The 22,821-nt window shown below is 37.5% G+C and overlaps 1 protein-coding gene across 2 annotated transcripts in view; it reads right to left on the minus strand.

Annotated features, from left to right (window-relative positions):
- Positions 1-2,288: 2,288 nt before the first annotated feature.
- Positions 2,289-22,821, minus strand: part of POU6F2 (POU class 6 homeobox 2) — a 312,234-nt gene continuing 291,701 nt past the window's right edge. For both annotated transcript variants that reach the window (XM_053969855.1, XM_053969865.1), the window contains exons 8-10: positions 14,392-14,560; positions 5,851-6,019; positions 2,289-2,793 (exon numbers count right to left, since the gene is read on the minus strand). In XM_053969855.1, coding sequence (XP_053825830.1) covers positions 2,289-2,793; positions 5,851-6,019; positions 14,392-14,560 — 843 coding nt within the window. The remainder of the gene's footprint in view (positions 2,794-5,850; positions 6,020-14,391; positions 14,561-22,821) is intronic.

The following is a 22,821-nucleotide window of genomic DNA, read 5'->3' on the forward strand; positions in this document are numbered from 1 at the left end:
ATGAACAGTTGAAAAAGAGTCAATAACAATTGTCACTCTCCTCCTCATAAAAGCAAGACTGAAAATATCCTAAACATAGCCTGCTGAAGCATAAAGTCTAAAATGCATTTGCTGGACATGAGCTCATCCTGGACTACTGGATCCTCAGAGTGCTCCCACACTGACCTTTGAGAGTGCTCACATTTAGAAGCAGCTTCTGGCCCAGATGATGGTCTCTGAAAATTTAAAGCTCCACCAACCATGCAATAAATATGCCACTTTACAAGGCAAATCCCATTAATAAAATACTGAGAGCCAGATTCAAAGCATAGTGAAATCAATGAAAGTCTATTTCTTTCACTAAATTTTGGATGTAGCCTGGAGTTTTTGAAAACTCTTTAGTAAAAGAGGTGTTATTTTAAGATTCCAGCACTTCAGGAACTTCCTTCCACATCCTAAGTAGACCACCAAAAATCCAGCACAACCATTCTGAGGTCAAGGAATGCAATCAGGAGTTTACCAGGAGTTTTACCATCTCTGCAGTGAGCTGAACCAATTATCTGATGTTATCTTTTGGGAAGACCTCATCAAGATACAGCTTCTACCGTAATGGTGGATTGAATCCCAAAGGCTTGAGCATAACTGAGCAAAAGATGAAGATTGCAGATGACCTTCACAGGTCAGACCACACCCCATCAAGAACCTGCAACACCTTTCTCTGCCTCTGAGCCTTGCTATGCTTGTAAGTATAATGACCACAGTATTTTAGTAGATGCTTGTCCAGTCAGAAGGGAAGCCACAGAGATAAACTGTCTTTAAAGAAAAATCAGTTCACCTGAATCATATTGCAGGTGACCTACCTTATATTATCAAGAGACATTCAGTGTTTTTCTCTGTGTCCCAATTGCTTAGTCTAGCCAGTGGCCACAGCAAACACCTGCAGAAGCACATCCTCCTGCTAAAGAAGTCAACAGGGCAAGCATCAATATCACATAAAAGAAAGCCACAAGGAACAAAACTACCATCAAAATTGTCCATAGTGATGTAATGATCAAAATATCCTCATCACTTCTCAGGCTGTCCATTTGTTTCCATCAGAACCTCAAGAAATTTCTTTGGCTATCAGGCTTTGGAGAGAAATTGCTTCAAATGGAACCATAATATAGATGCAGTACTGTACCAAGTGTGCAATTTATATTTATACTACAAAATGAGTTTTGGTAACCTCTCCAGGTTCACGGCCAAAGGACAGAGAAATCTCAAGCTACACATTCAACAAAAAGCACAATGTTCAGTGTGGGCTTGAAAGTCCGTCAGATATAATCCTAATCCTTCTTTGTCCTCATTGCATTCCAGCATATAAAAGTGTTCAGATTTCACTTTTCTTTTTAAAATTCCTCAAGCAGTACTGGGTTTGGGGGGCTTGGGGAAGGGGTGGGGAATGAGCTGGAAAGGAGGTGGCAGCAAATAGGAAAAAAAAAAAACCAGAAAAAGAAATGCAAACCAAGACATACACCCTTAGAAGAGAAATACCAAACCCCACATATCACAGTAAAAAGTACTTATTTTTGGCACCCAAACATGAAGAGATTGCAAAACTGTTGACTAAAAGAAAAGAAAGTGAGGTGACTACTATGAAATGGCTTTGTACACACCTGCAGGGGGTACAAACAAGGATGAGAGAAATTAATCTTATATTCCTCTTTGCAAAATACAAATGTAAAATTTGTAACACAATTTTACACTCATAAAAGAGTAGACTAACAATCTAGTTTGCAATGCCATGTTTCTGACTTTGGTTAATAGATTTCATAGTGAATTAGCACTTGATACCTGAAAAGCTACAATCACTCCTCCAGGTGGCACAGGCTTGTATTCTCTTTTAAACAGATAAAAGTTTTTTGGTTTTTTTGTTTTGGTTTTTGTTTGTTTGTTTGTTTGTTTGTTTTTTCTGTTTGTTTTGTTTCTCCTTAAAATGTGTTAGTATTTTCATAATATACAGAAAAAAATTAAGCAGTTATTTGGTTTACTTTAAGTCCATTAAAAAAAAACTGGCTTTTTCAGTTTTTTGGGGGAACTAATTCTACCACACACACTCTAAGTGTTGTGTATTTTTTTTGTTTAGGTTTCTTTTTTTTTTTAATAGGAAAACCCACAGACATTTATAAACTGTTCTGTCCTTCTTGTAGTTTTCTCAGTCTTTTACTTACAAGGGTGATGAATAGGTATTTTCACAGAGTTCAAATGGACACATTTCAGTTGGTGTGGGTTTTTTTTTTCTGTGTGATTTGGCTTTTTTTGTCTTGCTTTTAGGAGTTTTCTTCCAGAGTGTCTGTTAAAGGCTCCATAGGAACTGCTGTTGCAGGCTCGTGTTGTTTCAAACGTTTAATTGTGTTCTTCAGTGCTTGCCTCTTATTGCAGAACCAAACTCTAACTACTTCCCGGTCATAGTTCAGTTTCTCTGCAATCTCTGTCATTTCTTGCCCAGAGGGATGCGTGTTCTTCTCAAAGTGGGCATTCAAGATTTCAAGGGCTTGTGGCGTGAATGAGGTACGCCTCTTGCGCTTTTTGGATGGTTCGCTCCCAATAAACTCGGTAAGGTTCTGCATCCCTGCTCGATGGCGGGCCTCAGCCTCAGCCATCCACCGCTCAAGCACCGGCTTTATCTTCTGGGCACTTTTAGGGGTGATGTCCAGCTTTTCAAACCTGGCAGGATACAAAAGGCCAGGGTTCAGTTTGGCTGTCAGACTGCTAGCTATAGTGTTCTCTTGGGCTTCCTGTGGTAGGAAAAAGTGGCTTCTCAGGATGGTGTGTCTGAGGGAAAATTGAGAAAGAAGAGTCTTACACTGATGCTCTGCCAGCATGGGACTTCCTGCCTGCCTGACTAATTGACTGGCAGAGGTAATTTACAGTAGATTACGAAAACTGTCAGGTATATCTATGCATACATATATATATATATATACATATATATATATATATATACAGGAAATGATATCAAAGGCATTGTTTTTTATCATCTTGTCTTTGTGCTTAATCCTTTTGTTACCTCTCCCATCCCATGTTATCCAAACACCACAGCTTTAATAATAAAAACCAATGGCAAATACTTGTCTCTGAATATCAGGTTTCCTTTCCATTTTTCAGCAATTTTCACTGTTTGTAAGTTAATGCTATATCCCTTTTCTGGGTTGGAAAAAAATTCCCATAGCCACAGTGGTGTTCAGCTGAAACAGCTGGACACTTTGCAATTATCTTGCTGTCCCCACAATGTGGAAAGACAGACTCATGTTTTCCAGATGAAACCCAGCATAACAGTCCACTAATACACTGTGGCACCAAGCTGAGTTTATTGTGGGATTTCTGCAAACTGTACCAGAATGATATCATTTCCTGTAAATGAGGTCTTCTCTATATCATTTTGCCATCAAAAGTCTTTTGCCAAGCCAGATTTTACAAGTATTACAAAACATCTGGAAATGCAGCCACACAAAGCTTTAATCCTTTTAAAAACAAGCAGAAGAGCAGAGTTCACGTTTCAAGTCCTATAAGTATTTGTTTCTTTCATTTGCTAGACATTAGAAAAGCCTTAACCCAAGTTCTTTGGTGCCATCCATTTTTATTTTCCCACTTTGCTCTGTCCACTCATCACGTTGAGGTATTTAATGCTGCAGAAAGGCAACAATTACTGGATGTCGCTGCTGTGCTCTCCAGCCCAGGTGGTGCTGAAGCAGCGCCACCACCACTAACCACAGAGTGCTCTGGAGATGAGAGGAACTGAATCAATCCCTTTATGCCAAGAAACTTGGTGGAGTTTCTGGACATTTTTAGTGTCTCCATTCAGAATGTGGAGGCAGCAAAAAATATTCCAGCATGAAACAAAGCACTTCTCACAAACAAAGAATAAGACAAAAAATAATTTCAGATAATGATACTCCAAAGACTTTATAACTGGTGCCTGATATCTTAATGTGGTATTGGTTGCAAGGTGTCATTCCTTGGTGTCCAGTGATATTTCAAGCTGAAGGATATATTTTAGAATGTATTGTCTCCAATTAACGAAAATGCTGCTATTTGCATGCAGAACATATCAATGTGGTATATTGTTCATATGACCTGCGTAGGCCACCAGGAGATTCTACTTTTCTCTTTGAGCTGGTTGTTCAAACTAATTGCCTTACTGCCCCTTCCACTGGCCTGGAGTTCATACTGAAACTCTTTTGTTACAACTGAAAAAAAAAGTTAAATCTACTATTTCTGAGGAACACATGGTGCCACTGAAGCAGCTTAACAAAAAATGCACAGTCGTAGCATGTAATTACATCCCAAAATGGTGTCCATCTGAGGCAGACAAAGGAAATTGAAAAAAACTGTAACCTTGCAAATATCTGGGACAAGTTCTTGCACCCAATCTCATGTTCTGAGCAACTTGCTCCTCCAAGGAGCCTTCTGTAAAAGGTCTCACCATCCCCAGTGCTTTCTCAAAGTGTGAGGTCAATGGAGAAAATGAGAAGGCAGTAAACTAGGCAAAAGTAAAGGAAACAGCAATGTGTCCCTTTAAAGTATAGCATGATAAACAGCAACTTAAGGCTACAAAAAATTTCCAGTTGCTAAAAACTCCAACAATTTTAGGCATTCTTTACCAACTGACCACAAAGAAATTTAAAAAAAAATACAAAATCAAAATTAATCCTTAGCAATAGGGAGCAACAGCATTCATATCATTGGCATTGTTTGTTAGTGTTGTTACTGCAGGACATGTTTGGTATAACGACATACAAGTCTTGAAACAAATTTCCCAGCAGTTGTATCCTTGTATAGACTGAATAAAGGTTATTTTCAACAGGGAGGTATCTTATAAGAAAAAACAGTAGGGGAGACCATAGAAGTGAGAGGATCCTATGGAGCATTTTGTATTTAACAACAATCAATGGGTTTTATGGAAAATCATTGAGCAAAATGTGAGCTGCAAGCACACTACCCCATACTGATGTTATTTATAACCTTAGTCTTTAACTGCAGGAAAAGTACACTTCCATTCTATGGGGAATACATTAAAAGTATAAAGAGCAGATAAAAGACAGAGCATTTCATGGATCACCAAGAACAAAATCCACTTAAATGAGCTTAGAGTTGGTTTCTTGGCTTTCACTGATGGAGGACTATAAGGCATTGCCCAAGAGAAAAAAGCTGTTACCTAAGTGTGTTTGTTACCTCATGCATAAACATGGGATTACTGTAATACACATACATGCATATAAGGTGTTTGCTTCTACTTTAACTCTGTCAAGACTGTATTATTATTTCTTATGATTAGGACAGATTTCTGCTTCTGCTTTGCATACATGGGTTTGTCTGTTTTTTTCAGTAAATATTTGGGTGATAAAAGATGAATAGCTGCTGGTTTGCAAGATAGAGGAAAGCTATTTTTTTCCCCTCTGTGCTGCCTAGGTAAATCATCATTAACATCTTCTATGTGAAGTGCTAACCACAGTAATACAGGTTTAACTTAGCAGGGACGCAGCCATGAAATATTTGTTCAGTAACCCTATCTGTAGAAAATGGCACAGTATGAAGAGGGTCAGCTGGTGCTTATCCAGCATCAGCAGGATCTCCAATCATCTATGGAATTAAGTCTCTATGCCAGGAACATTGTTTCTCATTTGTTTAGAAAATGAGGGAAAAAAAAGAGACCAAAATCACTCTAAAGATACACAATAAGAACAATTTATATGTCAGATAACATTTAAGTATCAGGTTAAATAATACACTCTAAAGTTATGAGACTCAAACACAAGCATGCTCCTCACAATAAGCAGGGTCATTATTAAGGACAAAGAAAGAAGAGGAGTTTATGATGTAACTTGTTACCTGCAGATGGCAGACTGGCTATAGGCTGGGCCTTCAGTGGCGCTCAGGGCTTGGCCAACTTGAGTCTGTGTCAGGCCAAGGGACAGGCGCCGGATTTTAAAAGCTTTGGCAAATTCTCGTATTTCTTCCAGATTTACCCCATCCACTTCTCCAGTGGCTGTCTGAGGATCTGTTGAGATATTTTTTTAACCATGTCAGTTCTTTGCATCACATATCAGCGGGACAGGCTTACAGCCATTTTCACTGCCAAAACTTTCAAGTTCAATTTTTTAAATACTGACCCCTTTCTCTTCTTCCCCATACAGAAACAGACTTGCTTTGTAAGGTGTGTTCAGATTGCTAAGATGCTGACTGGGCTGTGGTTGTCTGCAGGTGGAAGATTTCCAAAGATATGCCTTTGCTGAACTCCTGAGAAAGGCCAGCTCACCTTTGAGGGAGGATGTGCCTGGGATCCTTGTTGCCATTTATGCCTTGCAAAGTCTTCTCTGGATTGAGGAGTCATGTTCCCTGTTTTCCCGTTTTATCACATAGCATGATGGCTAGTGTTAATAAATTTATTTCCAGTCTGTAGGCAGGGCTATACATATGTATGAGGTGCTTGGATTTTTAACTTGAAATCAAACTTTTGTACTTTAGATAAAGTTAATACCAAATAGGAGATTCACAACTATTTCTTCCCTTTTACACAATACCCAACCTAAACTGCCACATGAATGTGCAAAATAACCCAGCAAATGAACAAGCAAAAAAAAAAAAAAAAAAAAATTAAATCTGCCTTTAAAACCTCCTTAATTTAATAATTGTCTTTTAAAATATGCCCTTCTGAGAAGCAGCCTTTCAAGCTTTTTATTCTGCCTCCCATCAGGTTGAAAATCAAGGAGCAGCAATACTGGTTTTGGATGGTGATGCTGCACAGTTTTTTTACTTTTACATTAGCCCCTCAGAAGATAATGCTTATGAGAATGCTGTGAGAATAAATCTGTCCTTCCTCTCTATAGCAGTTTACTGACACAGAAGCCTTTGTCCCTGAAAGGGCACATAATAAAGCATGTCTACCACAGAAAAGCTCCTTTGGAGCTGGATAACTCGGTCAATTTAGGACTTATCAAGGGAAATGACACAACAGCTGGAGAATGGAACTTCCACCCCCCACCCCCCCACAAGCTACTGATCCCTGACTAAATGAAAGTGTTTGCCAAGTCAGAGACAGCATGGGACTGGGATGGTAGAAGATTTCAAAGTGTTGTGCAATCCTGCATGTAGTGAAGCCATTCTCCCAGTGAGACATCTCTATTGTTCTTCACCTCATTCCTCAGACTCTGAGGTGAAAAGTTTTCAGTACAATAACCCCTCAATTTCTGTAAATGCAAGCAGTTGTCCAAGGACAGTGCTAGACTACATTACCATTCTGAACCCTATATGAGAATGGCTCCTGCTAGTATGGCTCTAGTGAGGGCTTATCAGCATTACAGTAGCAAAGCTTTTATTTTCAGGGGTTTATAAGCCTGGTGTAAAATTTCCTAGGGATGGAAGCATCCTATGAAAAAATCCTTTTGTCCAGTAATAGACAAAAAAATAGAGGGAAAGGGGTTTTCTGATATATAAATTTACTCTCTTGCTTGATTGCAAGAAGCACAAATGGCAATATTTTTTAAATTCTTGTGTATGCAACCAGGGACCACATGAACTATGCATACAGATAAACATGCATATAGGCTGAACCTTGTTTCAATGATACTCCACACTCAGAATCATCTCTGCTGTTCTCACTGCTGTACTTGTGGTCACCTGCACACCATGCACTCACTCAGTACAAAGCTAGGGTGCATATTGTTTGATTCAGGGGTAAGTGCTGTAACAGTGGCCACTAAAGTTTATAAAGTAATTGCCTTTAGAAGCATGGAATTTTCCTGCTTATACTATATACACTTACACTATATACACTTACACTATATAGTCTGTCTAGCATACCAGTTCTGAATTTCAGACACAGAATGGAGCTGCCGACTTATCTGATTTTAGGTCTCTGTACTAAATATCATAAATGATACTGGCCTCAAAAACTCCCCTGAGAAAGGTTCACTGAAATGGTGACTTTCCTCACTTCTTTCCATCTGTTAATTTAAAGCCTCTGACTAAGGCTGTTAGGAATGTAACAAAGGACAATTCAGATGTTGCCAGAGAACTTCCAAAGTCGCAAACTATGGCACCTGTAATCCTCCCCAGCTCCTATTAGGAATAAAAAGGGAAGTGAGGAAACTAATTGTAGAGAAATTATAGAGAAATTCTGCCAAGTTCTGCTGGATCTAGAATGATCTGGCACTGTTGCATCTGGCACATGATGCACAATGAGCATCATGGAAAGACCATTCCTGCCTGTGGCACTTGGATGAGGGAAATATTAGGCTGAGCTCTCCTTGAGATGAGAAAAAATCTGTGATGCCCTTCAGTAATATGGGAGTAGAATATAGTATACAGTGGAATATCTGTTGAGGAAAAGGCTTCATTCTTTCATAGCATCTTTGGCAACAAGAAAGTACTAAGAGATGGACTGAAACACTGAAATGTTTTATCTTGAACTTTAGGAAAACAGCATTTGTGTGAAATTGGAACCACTTCTACTTTGGGTGTGATTCAAAGCCCTTTGAAATCCATGGATCTTGTCTTCTGTCACCTCCCTAAAACACAAATAGTGCTATGAAGACCATTCTATTGGCACCATCATTTGTCTGTTTTACACTATTGCATTAAAATGCCATTAATACAGTCTTAGACTGTGTGGTCTAAATATGCATATTCATAAACATATTCAAAGAAATTATGGACTTTGTCTTAACAAGTTCTGAGCTTTTAAAACAGTTGAACATATAGTGCACTTCACATTTTAGGAAGAGTAGCTTATTGAAGACAGTAAATAAGCTGGCTCTTTTTCAATTAAGTGGATATCATAGGGAAGGCTGCCCAGTGACAAGAGGTAAATAGAGAATACCAAACCCATTGAGTGTTTGGGATCTATGGTAATGGATTTCAAGACTCCCATGTTTACATTATTGCCTGAGAAAACAGTGGCTGCCTATGAAACTACTGTGTACTGGAGAAAGGTCAGACGGTTGTCTTGGACCATTTCAGAGGATATGGGTACATATAACAAAAAGGAAGACAGCTAAAATTCCACCAGCCATCCTGGTGGATGGGGAAGATAGATGAGTGGTATGGAAGAAATTAAATTCACAGGCTCTCCTGCATAGAAATCAGTTTTTTCCTACTGAAGGGAATACTTCTCTCACCTTTGAATTCTTCTGAAAATCCTGTGTGAGTTTGTTGTTGAGTGAAAATATGCTGTGATTTTAATAGTTAGGGGAAAGAGCTGCTACAGAGAAATCAGTGCACCCTTAAGGAGAAACCAAATTTCTGTTGCACAGAGTTCTGCCATGGGGGGGATTACAGGGGATAATTTCCCCAGTTATAGAGGAGGAGAAATAGTGGCTGAGGAGGTCCAATGGAAAGTAAATTGGATAAGAAGGCAGGACAAAACATTGGTAATAGAAAATGGAGTGGAGCTCAGGGGAAAGAAAAGGAAGAATAATTTGTTTATGGGAGGCATTTTAATTTCATAATAACAGATGACAGCAAAATTAATCTGGGAGGAAGAAAGGAACTTCATGGAGACACAAATCTCAGAGCACGAGGGGAAACCAGTGATTTCCACAAAGAGAACATATGGTGGAAAAGTTAAAGAAATGAGCAGAGGGATGCATTTCAGAAGAGGAAAATGAAATGGAAAAAAGGGAGGAATAAAGATGTAGAATTGAATGAAGAGAAAATAAAGAAGACAAAAGAGAATACAAATAGGATTAGACAAATACAAAGAAATCATACAGAAGGGTCAGGAAGAGTAGAGATGAATCTTGCAGTCCTTGCTTAGACAGAACTTATTTTAAAATATTTTTTATTTGGAAATAACTGCTATGTTTTGTCTCCAAAATAATTAGCACTTGTTGCTGGTTAGGGATGAAGGGGTGATGATGAGAGAAAAGGGAAAAGCTATACAGAAGACAACAACATAAAGGAAAAAAGGACAAGAAATAAAAAAAGAAAGAGAAATTAAAAACAAAAGGTAAGGAAATTTCTTTGAAATTAAGAAACACGTTAAAGAAAAAGAAGCAAAATAATACAGAAAATATTTCTAGAATGTAAAAGTAATAAATCCAAGGAACATGGAGCACTACAGTTAATAGAGTTTTTATGACTTTCTCCTTGTACTTTAATAATTTCTCTGATGTGAAGCAACATCTTGTGAAAGAGTTACTGTCTTTGCAGTCAGTGTGCAGAAGCTTGCCCCAGATAATTATTTACTGAAGTTAGGATGCTCTATGCAATTTGATTAACTGAACAAGTAGCTAAATGTGACTAGTTTTACGTGAACTTTGCTATGCTTAGCAACTATTTCTGGAATATAGTAAATCTCTGCCAAGATTCAGGACCTCTGCCAGAGGTCTGGACTACAGTTTCGTAAGGAATCAGGAAAAGGGAACAATATTCCTACCTCAGGAGGAGTAAAGAAATCAAAGATATATTCAGGAGGCCACAAGTTGTTTCCTGCTGCCCTCATGTGTAAGGACTTCTCTCAGAAACACCGACCCATTGCCCATCTCATCCCACTAAAAGCTTTAAATAGACTTTCAGACACTGGATTTCAATTGTAGGCCTTTCATACAAAGCTGTGCAGCCAGTGTGGAAGCTGGGATGCTAAGAAGGTCACAGGCTTGGCAGAGAGGTGCTCCTGCCCTTCAGTGATCTGCATCTGGAAACTGAACAGATTCTGTAAAGAAGTGAAACAAGGATGACTTTCTATCTACATTCTCATGTGCAGCCACAGTTTTGTGCAAATGGCTTTTCAGTCACATTAAACAATTTTCAAACTCATGAAGGTAATTTAATACTATTTGTCCCAACAGTATCACTGGTTTATCACAGTGAAGAAAAAGCTAAAAAAGGATCCCATCTGATTTTTCATGTTTTATTACACAGGTGGTTTGATCTTTCCTTACTGAACTGACCATATTTTCCTCTTTCTTATAGGCTCTTTCTACATTACTAGAAGACAGTAGGTAGCTCTCTTGTGCCCTGCAACACCATCCCTGATGTGGCAGCTCAAGCAAGCTTAGGCATGCAGTGTTAGCTCCAGTTTGTGGTGGCTACATGTTCTCAGGAGTATGCTGGACAGCCTTTAAAGATAATTGAGATGACTGGTTTGCTTCTATCTGTGTAAGGTTACTATGTAAACGGCAGAAGTGAGTTGATCTGCCCCTCATGCTATTCATTCTGTTAGTCTTGAACAGCAGGGACTGAATGAAGCTAGAAGCATAAACTCAAAACCGCTCCACAAGTTTTTTATTTATGTTTAACATGGATTTTTTTTTAGGAGATCCCTATCAATAACATTTCCTTTTGGAAAATTTGAGTTAACTTCCAAGTGCAACTCCTTCAACAATCAGTCTGATTGTATTAAAAGTTTCCTATGCCTGTAGCTCTTTTTGATAGGACCACAGAAAAGACATGGAGACTGACTTGACACTCTTTGTTGTGATCACTTTTCACACTCCTCTGATGGCTACTAGGGAGAGTGGGAGTGTCATCAGCAGCATTTGGATGCAGAGGGGGCAAAAATTAACCTTAACTCTAAAGAAAAAGATAAGATAGAAGGAAAAAAAAATAGACTTGAAGATTATTAAAGAGCAGGGATTAGAATTTGGAGGGAGAGAGAGCCTGATTGTGCAGAGTACCAGTCACTGTGATAGAGGAAAGAAAAAAAGGAAAAAGAGGTGGCACTAATGATAAAACAATATAAAAGAGGACAGAAACTGCCTAATAAAAAGGTTGGTAAAAGGGTACAAATATGGTCTGGAGACAGTGACTGAGTGGGAAATGAAATGGGAAGAGAAATTGGGTAATGATGGACTGTGAGGAAAGGACTGCAGGGAGAAAAGAGGAACAAAAGCATGGAGGCAAAGGGAGAGTTGATTGTGTGGAGAACAGTGTGAAGAATTAATGGGATTAGAACAAGACAAGTAGTGGATGGAGTCAATCCTGAGAGGATCAAGTAAAACTTCTATGTTCATTAATGTATCTCCCAGTTGTGCCCAAATTGATATTCCTGTGCCTCATACTCTACTCTTAGCCAAATCCATAAGCACAGCATGCTTATTTCAGAGCTGAACCAACAAGAACTATCAGCTTTTCCATCCATTCAACACATCTCCTATTTCCAACTATGAACATAAAGATTATCTCACCATGTGACTGATTTATGTTACTATTCTGCTTTTGAAACAACCTTAAAATTTATCCATGCAAAAAATGAAGCTAAAAGAACATCCTTATAGCTGCACAAATTAGCACTCTGAAGGTACAAAATGTTGGAGTTACAGCAGCCCACAACACAATGTACCATAGTCTTTGAGCCCTGGATTATCAGTTCTTTTTCATGTGCCTCATTCAATGCACAGGATGAACTGTCCTTCACTACAGATGAACTGATTGATGTATTGCCTTTTAACTTGTTCAGTGTGTGGCCCCACACCTCTATTAAAGCTCTTCACTAAAGACATCTCCTCTTGAGCTCTTCTGGTTTCTTTAAAATCTTAATTTATTTTCTTGTGTTTCTACAAGATGAGGGTCTTCCCCTTCTTATTCACAGAGAAGTGGACAGATATTAAGGGAAGAAGCAGTTTGGGTACCCAGTCTAGGTCAAGTAGGAAATGATTTTTTAGACCATCTTTAAATGGTTCTTGATACGGTTCCACTATGAAAGTGCACTTAAAATTGCAACTATGAGTACCAGGTTCTTCTGTAAATTAAAGTCTGGAGTCTCAAGCTGGATATTGAGGGAGCACTTGTAAAAAATCTCTTTTAAGTGATTTGCCTGCCTTGCACAGGAATTACATAGCGGACAGAAGGCTTCAGCTCCTCAGTCCTCTATTGCCTCAGGCAAGACCATCCTTCACTTCTCTACAGCTTTCTACCTCAAATGTTATGCAAACTGGGGAACAGATTAGTGAGTCAGGTAAACCCTGGGACAACAGCCCACCTGTCGTGTTAGCAATTCTGATACATCCCTAGGAAAATTCCACTGGGAATGCACTGAAAGAAGGATGAGGAAAAAAAATCACGATTGTATGATTTTAATCACAGCAATATATTTTTATAATGAAATACATGTTCTAAGAGGAATTGCATACAGTTGAACAAACAGCTATTTTTCAAGTATTTTCTAACTTTGGATAGATTTATCCTGTAATCTTAAAAGGGTTTCTTCCATGTTGCATTTATTTTAAATAAGAAAGTCCAAAAGAGGAGCTATTCTAGACTAGCTATTGAAAAATAACTTATTCTGCACCAGCTATTTTACTCAATTTGCCCACATGGACTAGAGGTAAATTTTATGTATTTGTAATGTAAAACCTCTTCTTTGTCTTCCTTCTACAAGCCTGTCTACATAAGAAAATTTAGTAGTGACAGTGCAATAGCATTATGATTATATCTGTATCTATATGCAGATATTTTCATTCCAGAACAAAAGTATTCCCACTGGGAGTTACATCAGTGTAATTTTACCACTATAGTTCTACTAGTAATTTCCCCATGTAAATGATCTCTGAAATAATCTAACCAAGATTTTTTCACATCTTTCCTTGTATGACAGTTTCTCTAAGCCCTTCATAAGCTTGTATCAGTCACATATTTTTCATTACCAATATGGCATAAGCTATAGTGTTTGATTTCTTAGAATATATACATGGAGTATCATAGAACAAGATCATACAAATCAATTGTATTTTTGCAGATGTGCAAAAACTGCTAGTGCTTCTTATGTATACTGTCAACCTGTGCTTTTTGCTATGTAAAGACCAAGTTAATGTTGATAAGGTAATAGCAAAGGTTCTCACTGTGCAATCTGGAAGGAAGTGTTGTTCAGGTCAACTGTTATAATTATAACTCAGCTATTTCACTGCAGTGTGCTTCTCCCTTCTCCCCAGCATGTTCCAGTTCATTCTTGTTTAAATGTTGTAAGCTTTCTCTGGCAAGAAAATCTCTCACTCTGGATTTGTGCAGCATTAGGGTTTGCTATATCAACCAAGCAAACAAAGAAGCAGCTTAACCAAAAATAGGAGTATCTGTTTGCCAACCGAATTCTGAGAAATGCAATTCATTGTATTGGCTGATTCAAAAACTTCTGACTTCCAAAAAACATAAACTACATTTCAGTTATAACAATTGTCCTCATGAGTCAATTAATGGCTGCTACCATTTTTATGACCATTTGCAACATTGATTAAATTTCTTAAGGCATATTTACCTTAAGCCCCACCCATGATAACACTTAGTAATTCTCACTGGTGAGAGTCAGCTACTTAGAAATATACAATCGACTATATTAAAAAAAAAAAAAAAACAAAAGGAGGGAAAGCAGACTGGAAAACAGCAGCGAGGAGACCAAACAGAAGGGAGAATTAAGGAGAGCCAGGGAGCAATACTTACTGCTGACTAACTGGCCAACACTCAAAGCTGAAGAGGAGGAGGATGAGGAGGAAGAAGAGGAAGCCTGACGCACTGGGCTTTGAGACATAGATGCTTGACTCTGAGCCAAATGCAGGAGATTGGACTGTGAAGCTGCTTGTCCCACTTGCGTCTGGGAAGGCTGATGGAGCTACATGTTAAAATGTAAAAATATGTATTTAGAAAGTGAAGCAGTAATAGGAAACTTGCAATGCACTGTCTCACCCATCACTTCTGGGGAACAAATCACATAGGAGCATTATACACCATGGGCTTTATTCAAGTGAAAATGTTACAGGAGCAATCTGAGCTGTTCAAAATATTGTTCAAAATAATTAGAAGGTAAATACTTCTTTTGAAATGAGTGATAAGAGACCCATGACATTTACAGCATGATTCTGATTTATTAAATACTTATCCTTACCGGTTTTCTGACTCATGAAACCAGACTTTTATTCCCTACATGGATTCTCCATAGAAATCAGGATTGTTTCACATAGGTCCTTTCATACTGCAGGACCAGGACCAAGAAGAGTGGGAATGGGGAAGAAGATATAAACTAAGTCAAAATCCCTTTCCTACAGGAATCAGAGGTTTGTTTTATGATATCAGACCTGTCAAACAAACAAAGATCATGGGAACGGATAAGTTGTATTTGACTAAAACACACAGAGAAACTTCTGAGCTCCATCCACATCAAGATTGTATCCAGTAAGATGCATAAAAAGTCTAGTGAGTATGGTAGATGCAAATGACGCATGAATTGACTTTCTAAAATTTTTAAAACAAATATTACAAGAGTGTAGTCTTTGTTTGTTTACTAGGGGAATGGAAAGAGCCATCAATCCATTCTGCCTATAATACGCTTTCATGTGGCGTTGAAGTCTAGGCACATTCTCTGGTACTGATTTTCACATAAAACTCTCAGAAAATTTGAAGGGCAGTCTCTCTACAAAATAAAGGCACACAATGGACTTTACAGTTTTGAATTGGATTCTAGTAGTCCAGTATAATCTTTTCAGAGTATAAGAATACAGTAATATAGGTCTGATACACTCTGGTGACTGTTGCTTATTATACCTTTATTTTATGTTGATTCTTGATATTGATCAAAAAAGATTGTAAAAATATTCTAAAAAGGCTTCACTTCACTGCAGCTGTTATCTGCATTTCTACATGGTAAAAGATAAAGGCCTATGTGGCCTTGCTTGAAGTCAATAATTAGAATCTATTTCTTGAATGCTAAGGAGTATGAGGTTTTCTCTTTTGATATCTAACTGAAAAAAATGACTTTAGAAAAGGAGTTACATTCATTAGTAATGCTCAAATTATATGTATTATCCTCCCAGCACACATAGAAATGTCTGATGCTAAGTAGACAACAAATTGTATAAAACTGTAGATAAAGGTATCTGTTCACATTCAAGATGACACTTTCTGCGGAATATATATGAACTATTTTAATGACAGTATTCCTGTTAGAGTCTGTTAAGAATGGAAAAAAATTTCAACTTCTTTTTCTACCCTTCTACATGGAATAATATAACAAAATGAAGGAAGAAACTTTGATTTAACCTTTAATAGTAATGATAATTATTTATCTGGCCAGTTTTAGTGTATTCTGGCTTCCTTGTGGATTAATAAAAAAAGCATTTTGTTATAGCTAGGATTTTTTTTCTCAAGTACATTTAAAAAAATATTATCTAAAAAAATATTATCACTTTATCAAGGGAATAACAGTTGAGACGCTGATTAAAAGGCTTCCAGGTTTCAGACTCATGCAAGGAGTGAGCATCTTAAAAAAATTCTCTAACAGCTGGATTTTATCTACAGAGAATTCCCAACTCAGATATTACTTTTATAACATCTTTTCTTAAGGAAACATCCCACTATAAGGGTTGGCCTCTTCTGAACACTGAAGTGGACTGCCTGCCCATGCATTATATTCACATCACATCCAGACTGCAGCTTTCAGAAACAGGCAGGTGTTTGGTGTCTGGGTCTGTTGTCTGAGGGAATCTCTGGCAAAACTAAAGATTTCAGCCCAGGCAAAAGAAGATAAGTACTGTATTTAGATGAGTTAGATGCTTTTGCACTATGTGGAACGGTCTAAGAGATGTTAGTGCTTATTTGTGAGGATGGAGGAACAAATGCAGCAGCTATCTTTAAAGGGAAAGACTGCAAAATTATAGTCCAGTCAACTAAACTTCAACCATAGAAAAGTACTGAAGAAAATAATCAAACAATTTGTAAGCACTTGCAAGAAAACAAGGTAGCGACAGACAACTTGGATTGCTAGAAACAAACTGTGTCAAACCAATCTGATCCCCCTCTAAGACAGGGTAATTGGCCTTGCGGACAGGGAAAAAGCAGTAGGTGGTTTGACTTTACAAGTGTCTTGACACTCCCTCATGTGACATTCTTTATAATCTAAGGAAGCATAGTTTAGGTGAAATTGCTGCAGAATGAATGCCAAAATATTTGGAAAGCAAAACTGAGGATAAAGTATCTGTGGAAAAAAGTGTCCATGTGTGGTGCTTCAAAGAAGTCTGTTCTCATTCTGCACTACTCAATATTTTCTTAATGACCTGGATGACGGAGCAGAGAATACCTTTACTAAATTTACATGTTGATGACATGCTGGGGGGGAAATTTTGACAGGCTGGATAACAGGATTAGGAATCAAAATGTTTCTGTACTTTGAATATACTGGCTGCAAACTTGTGGTGTTGAAAAAGTGAAGTAAAGGCAGTTCCCATACCAAGGCACGTGAGTGGGAGTGATGTCTGCAGTGCATGCGAAGTGCATCTTTTCTACTGAGCCCTGGAAGGACCTCTGCAGAGGGGGATGCCATGTCCACAGCTAGGTGCTAGACTGCATTAAAATCTGGACCAACTAGAGTTAAATAATTAGAGTGGCTGAAGGCCTGGGAGTTAACTGAGGCTTATGAAGACACCTGTAATGAACTGGTCATGTTTAATCTAAAGGAGGGAAGACCAAGCAGGATATGATGCCTGCTTTGAATACAGGCATAGCTAATGAAAAGAGGAGATAATTATTCTGTTCTTTATTAATTTTATAATGGGCCTAGATATCTGGAAGGTTCAAATTAGATGTTGGGAAAAGCTATCTAACATGGCAGTGAAACACTGGCATAGATTACTAGTGGAATCTGTGGTTTTCTGTGACAGTGGTTAGGACCAAATTAGCTAAAAACTGGAATAGTTACTCCACCTGAGAACAACAGGTTAGACTGGATAATCTCTTGAACTTTGACCTTCCACCCATAATTTTTTAATGATTCTACAACATTTCCCATCAGTATTTCTCAGGGAGAAAACAAATCCAACATTTTCCAGCTATGTTACAACATATAGTCACTGAACAGCTCAACTACTGAGCACATGTACAGTAGAACTGAAGCCTCCAGGAAGCTCTAGAATGAGAGGGCACTCTGCATTTTTCAGCTCTGCATGCAAGGCATGCACAAAGTCAGAGGCACTATGTAGCATATTCACAATATGATAGTTGAATCTAGAAAGTGTTTGAGTCTCTGTGCATGTTTTGTACTATGCATATATTTTTAAAGTAACTGGAATACCCAGAAGCTTGGCAACTTTCTTGATGAAGGTCCAGAAATATTAAAACAAGTATAAGAAATTCTCATAATTTAGCTGGGCATAAAGGAATATGGCTAGTGAAGTTTGGATTCACAGTAACCTTAGGTGCAACAGCAATATATAAGGGATATTTTACAGGTTGGTTTCTAACTCACAGCTTGTGAGGGAGAAGCAAGCAATGCGGTTGAAAAGGCTGAAGAATCACCTTAAGACCTGACCAAAGACTGAGAGAGGTTTCCATCTTTAATTCCCTACATAATTTCCAGCACACCCTCTGCTTTACAGCAGATGATGTTAAGCTGTAAATATCCTTCATGGTATGAAATTGCATTAAAATACTCTCTATTTTCATCCACTATAATTTCCACTCCAGAAATAGCCTTAAGGAGAGGCAACAATTAGATTATGAATTAGATTCTAGATGACAGAATCAATTTGTACTTGCAATAGCTGACTTTTCCCAATTTTGGACATGTATATATCATATGATTTATATTTATGACTGTTGTTCATTTTCCATCCAAAGACAGAAGGAGGCACAGAAAGTACAGAAACAGTTGCTGTAAGTGCCATTCTTTGTAAGTGGATATAGTAGACATGCCAGAATGATGACTGTATGGAACTGTGATCCATATGTGGCAGGAATATGTGTATGCACACTACAGCTAGAGGGATGAAGTGAATACCAGAAGGAAAAAGTGCATCATAATACTTTATAAGAAGAAACTGAAAACTGCAAAGGGTCTTATTTGTATTTCTTTTACACGAGCTTTACATTTTGCTGTCAACAGTGAAGGTAGTATTGACTGATAAATGCAGAGGTAAAGAATTAGGTCTATAAGACTGAATTTTGTTCTTAAATTATGTATGTAGGGTATTCCTATGCTTGGAATGGTTGACTGGAGTTCTGTGTTAAAGGCCTTATGAGATCATGGATGTTGTTCTCTGCATCCAGAAAGCTGCATAAAAGTGATAGGGTTACAAGGTATTTAGCATAAAATAAGGAAAGAGAAAGAAACTAAGTGGAAATAAGAAAAATTTTCACAGAACATTGCCCTGTATCATAACAGAGCTGCTACTTGGTTTTACAGAGAGCCTGGACAAACAGTAAGGATGAAATATGGACTTAATGGAAAGGAGAAGAAAATAATGAACTTAAATTGCAGTAAGGGAAGCTAGGGTCAGGCATCAGGAAGACCTTTTGAATGCTAAGGAGAGGTGCCTAGATTGCCTAGGGATGTCAGGGAACCTCCATCACTGAAGATTTTTAAGAACAAACTAGACAAACATCTGTCAAGAATGATATAGGGACAACTGATCCTGCCTAGGTAGAGGAAACAGACTATATGACCTCTTCAGGTCCTTTCCAGTGTTATTTTTCTATAATTCAGTGAAAAGGAAATCTGAGAGATGAGGAAACACAACAAATTAGAGAAAACAGAAGTGAAAAAGACAAGTATAACAAAAACGGCAGAAGACATGAAACTAAGAGGAATGGTACAAAGAGCAAGAAATGCATCTTAAGCAATCTCCTTTATGTAAAAGATTTTGAATTTTTTCTGATGTCAACTAGTTCATCCTGGGAAATATGGACATTAGTTCTTGTAAAGACTAAAGTCCATGGAAGGTCTGAAAAATAAATATCTTGATATAAAAATGTATTCCCAAAAACTTCAAAATTGCATGATAATGCCTTACATTAGTAGTAGTTTAAGTGTTTCATGCTTCTATTTTTCTTGCAAATGGAGTCCTCTGCTTTGTATACATTTCCTAAAATACATTTGATTTTGAGAAAGAGTAACAGCATGCTGAGGACACTGCATGATTCAAGAGCACGATAGCAGATGAAGTCTGTTTTTAAACCTACTTATACTGCATGAGCAGGCATGGGCTTCAAAGATGTTTCCTTAAATCTTCTAGCAATTGGAAAGAACATGTTAATACACATATTCCCATCCTTCATGCCAAATCCCTTTCACAGTCAGCTGTGCCAAAGTATGCCACAAATACTGTACCCCATCACCCTAATTTAGTTTACTCAAATAAATTCAAGTGACTGCATATATGAATCTGAATATGATAGGTATTTGATACATAATAAGCATCCTCTCTCCCAGTGTAGTACAACGTAGTATAGTACATACAGCATAAAAGGTGTTTGTACACACTGCTTAGACTGACAGAATAGCTACATTTGGAAACTAATATAGAAAAAATCCTTAGGTTCACACTGGCTGTGTACATACTCCACCCAAAATGAAGACTGTGCTGTGGACATAATTGTGGGCAGGTCTTTGACAGCATCTGTTGAAGTTCTTTCAAAGCCTTTCTATTGAATCACAACTACTTTCAAAGCACACTGTAATTGAAGGTCTTTCAGCTTGTTAAATGAGTTTGGGAATACAGCTGGACTTCTGTAGAAGATTTAATTTTCTATGCAAATCAGGTGCATAAGTAATTTTTTTACCTCTATCAGGAAGGATAAAATGTCAATATAACAGCAATATTATTGACAATACATTAATCACTAATTATAAATTATTTATCACTTAATAATGTTAATTAATAATATAAGTATTACAATAGTATTATAGTAACTGTTGTAAATGTTTAAGTGCATAATTCAAAGGTAACTCTCATATTCCTACAGTGAACAGCACTGCATGCTTTCTGTGCCTCAGTTGCTTAGAATGACAGGTAATGTAGCAACACCATCCTATTCCCAATGGTTTGGTGTAGTTATATCAACGGTTTTTGAGATATCCTTCTCCTATAGGTGCTGATGCCACAAAGAAAACTGGTCAGGAAAAGATGGAAGTTACAAGTCAAGTGTCATGCTGTGGCATGGAAAGACTGATGTAGTCCCTTGTAGTAGTAAGTAGTCTTGTAATCTTGACTTTCAAAATTCTAGCAATTTATTCATAGATAGAATTATGCAATGATGATGGTAAAGGAAAAGAGAAAGAAGCAAGAAAAATTGTCACCCTCATCACTGAAAGTCATATAAGAAGCAAAGAAAAAAAACAAAGTTGGATTGAGACAACACAGTTTAGTGACTATATTGAAACAGAGAAAGAAGAGTGCGTTTCTCATAAAACAAGACAGCATCAAAGCTATAGGAGCATTTCAGAGAGGAAATGATTGAGAGCTGGTTAGATTTAAATGGGAGAGTATAACAAGGGATTGCACAGAGTTGTGATAACAAGATGGTAGGGTTTTTGTGGCAGGTTAAGACAGCAGAAAGGGAACATCTAATGTGAAATTTGGCAAGCAGATGAACAAGAATCACCACAGACCCATCTGAGAGGCATCTATGTCTTTTCAACAGTTAATCTGGAGCATGATAGGCAATGACAACAAAGATGGGGAACTGAAAATGTAGGAAAATGCTGCCTACTAGCTAATTTTGCTGTGTTAGAATTGGCAGAAACCCAAAGGTGGTCATGCTCTAAGACACAACAAAGTATGAAAAATTCTGTCAGGCACTGTAGATAAAAAAGGACTGAGGACAACTGGGACTACAGTCCTGATTTAATAAATCTATGCAGAAAGAAAGAGCCAGGCAAAAGTGAGACGGGAACCTGCTTTATGTTGTATACCAAAGAACAATAGAATGTCTAGAAGTTGCTTCTGTTTGGGAAATAAAATAGTTAAGAAAACACCAATTATTAGGAAAGCTGTTTAGGAAATTCATAAACAAGAATGTGTTTGAACTCCAGTGATCATTGGCAGCTGGATTCTCCTCAGTCAATTTTTCTCACCTTAGAATTAATTGAAAATCCTCAAATAGCTACCCTAACCCTCCCTCATGTCAATGCAAACAATAGATATGTAAGATACATATTAGGGATTCAACTATCCAAAATTTTTCTATTTTGTTGTCTTGAGTTTTCCACTGGACATGCATATGTCTCCTTGTCTATGTCTATAGAGGAAATTCAGATAACCAGCTTACACCAGATATCTAACTCCTCTATGATTAAGTTAAGCAAGGTGCACACTTTCCTAAATTTTATAAGACTGCAGTTCACGGTTCAAGTTCAGCTGTGCTGGTGTTAAGGTTGTGTTGTCAGTGAAAGAACACCTTGAAACAAATTTTTCAAATCTGATAACAAATGACAATGCAAACAAATTTTTACAACAAATTCATCTGTTCTCAAAACCAATGTGCCCTTAGCCATGCAATCTATATTTTGACAAAATTCCTCTTGAGAGGCATGGAGGAAGAGCAGAAGTTAAAGTTACAAGATAGTCTTTTATTATGGGACACAAAGAACTTATAAAGCAAGAAACATAAAATTAGAGAATAATTTTATTATTTATTTTTCAAGAAAGGAGACTACAAGTAGAAAACAATGGATTTATACCAAATTTTTGAAATATTTTAGCAACCAGCAAGGAAACATGGTGAATAATAGTAAAGTGGAATCTTCAGGAAGAACACATGAATTTCTTCAGTTAGTACAGAATACCATGAAAAACTTACAAATCCTGTTTAGAGCATGCCAGGGGAGCATTTTGACAGGTAGAGGATCAGATTCACATTAAAAGGAACCATTTTAGTGATACACATGCTAATGATCAGGGAAGCAAAGATATATAATGGTGGATACATCTGCTTATTAAGTAAAACTGTTCCATGAACAGAGATAGAAAAAAGCAGGATGTTAGGCTGTATTGAGATAACGAAAGAAAAGAATGCTGAAAATAATATCATGTTATGTAAAACAAGGATGCATCCTCCCTGTGACCATGGCATTCAGTTCTGATCAAAAGATCAGAAACTTGAAAG

This window comes from Vidua macroura, chromosome 1, assembly GCF_024509145.1.
Source record: "Vidua macroura isolate BioBank_ID:100142 chromosome 1, ASM2450914v1, whole genome shotgun sequence".
Taxonomy (NCBI): Eukaryota; Metazoa; Chordata; class Aves; order Passeriformes; family Viduidae; genus Vidua; species Vidua macroura.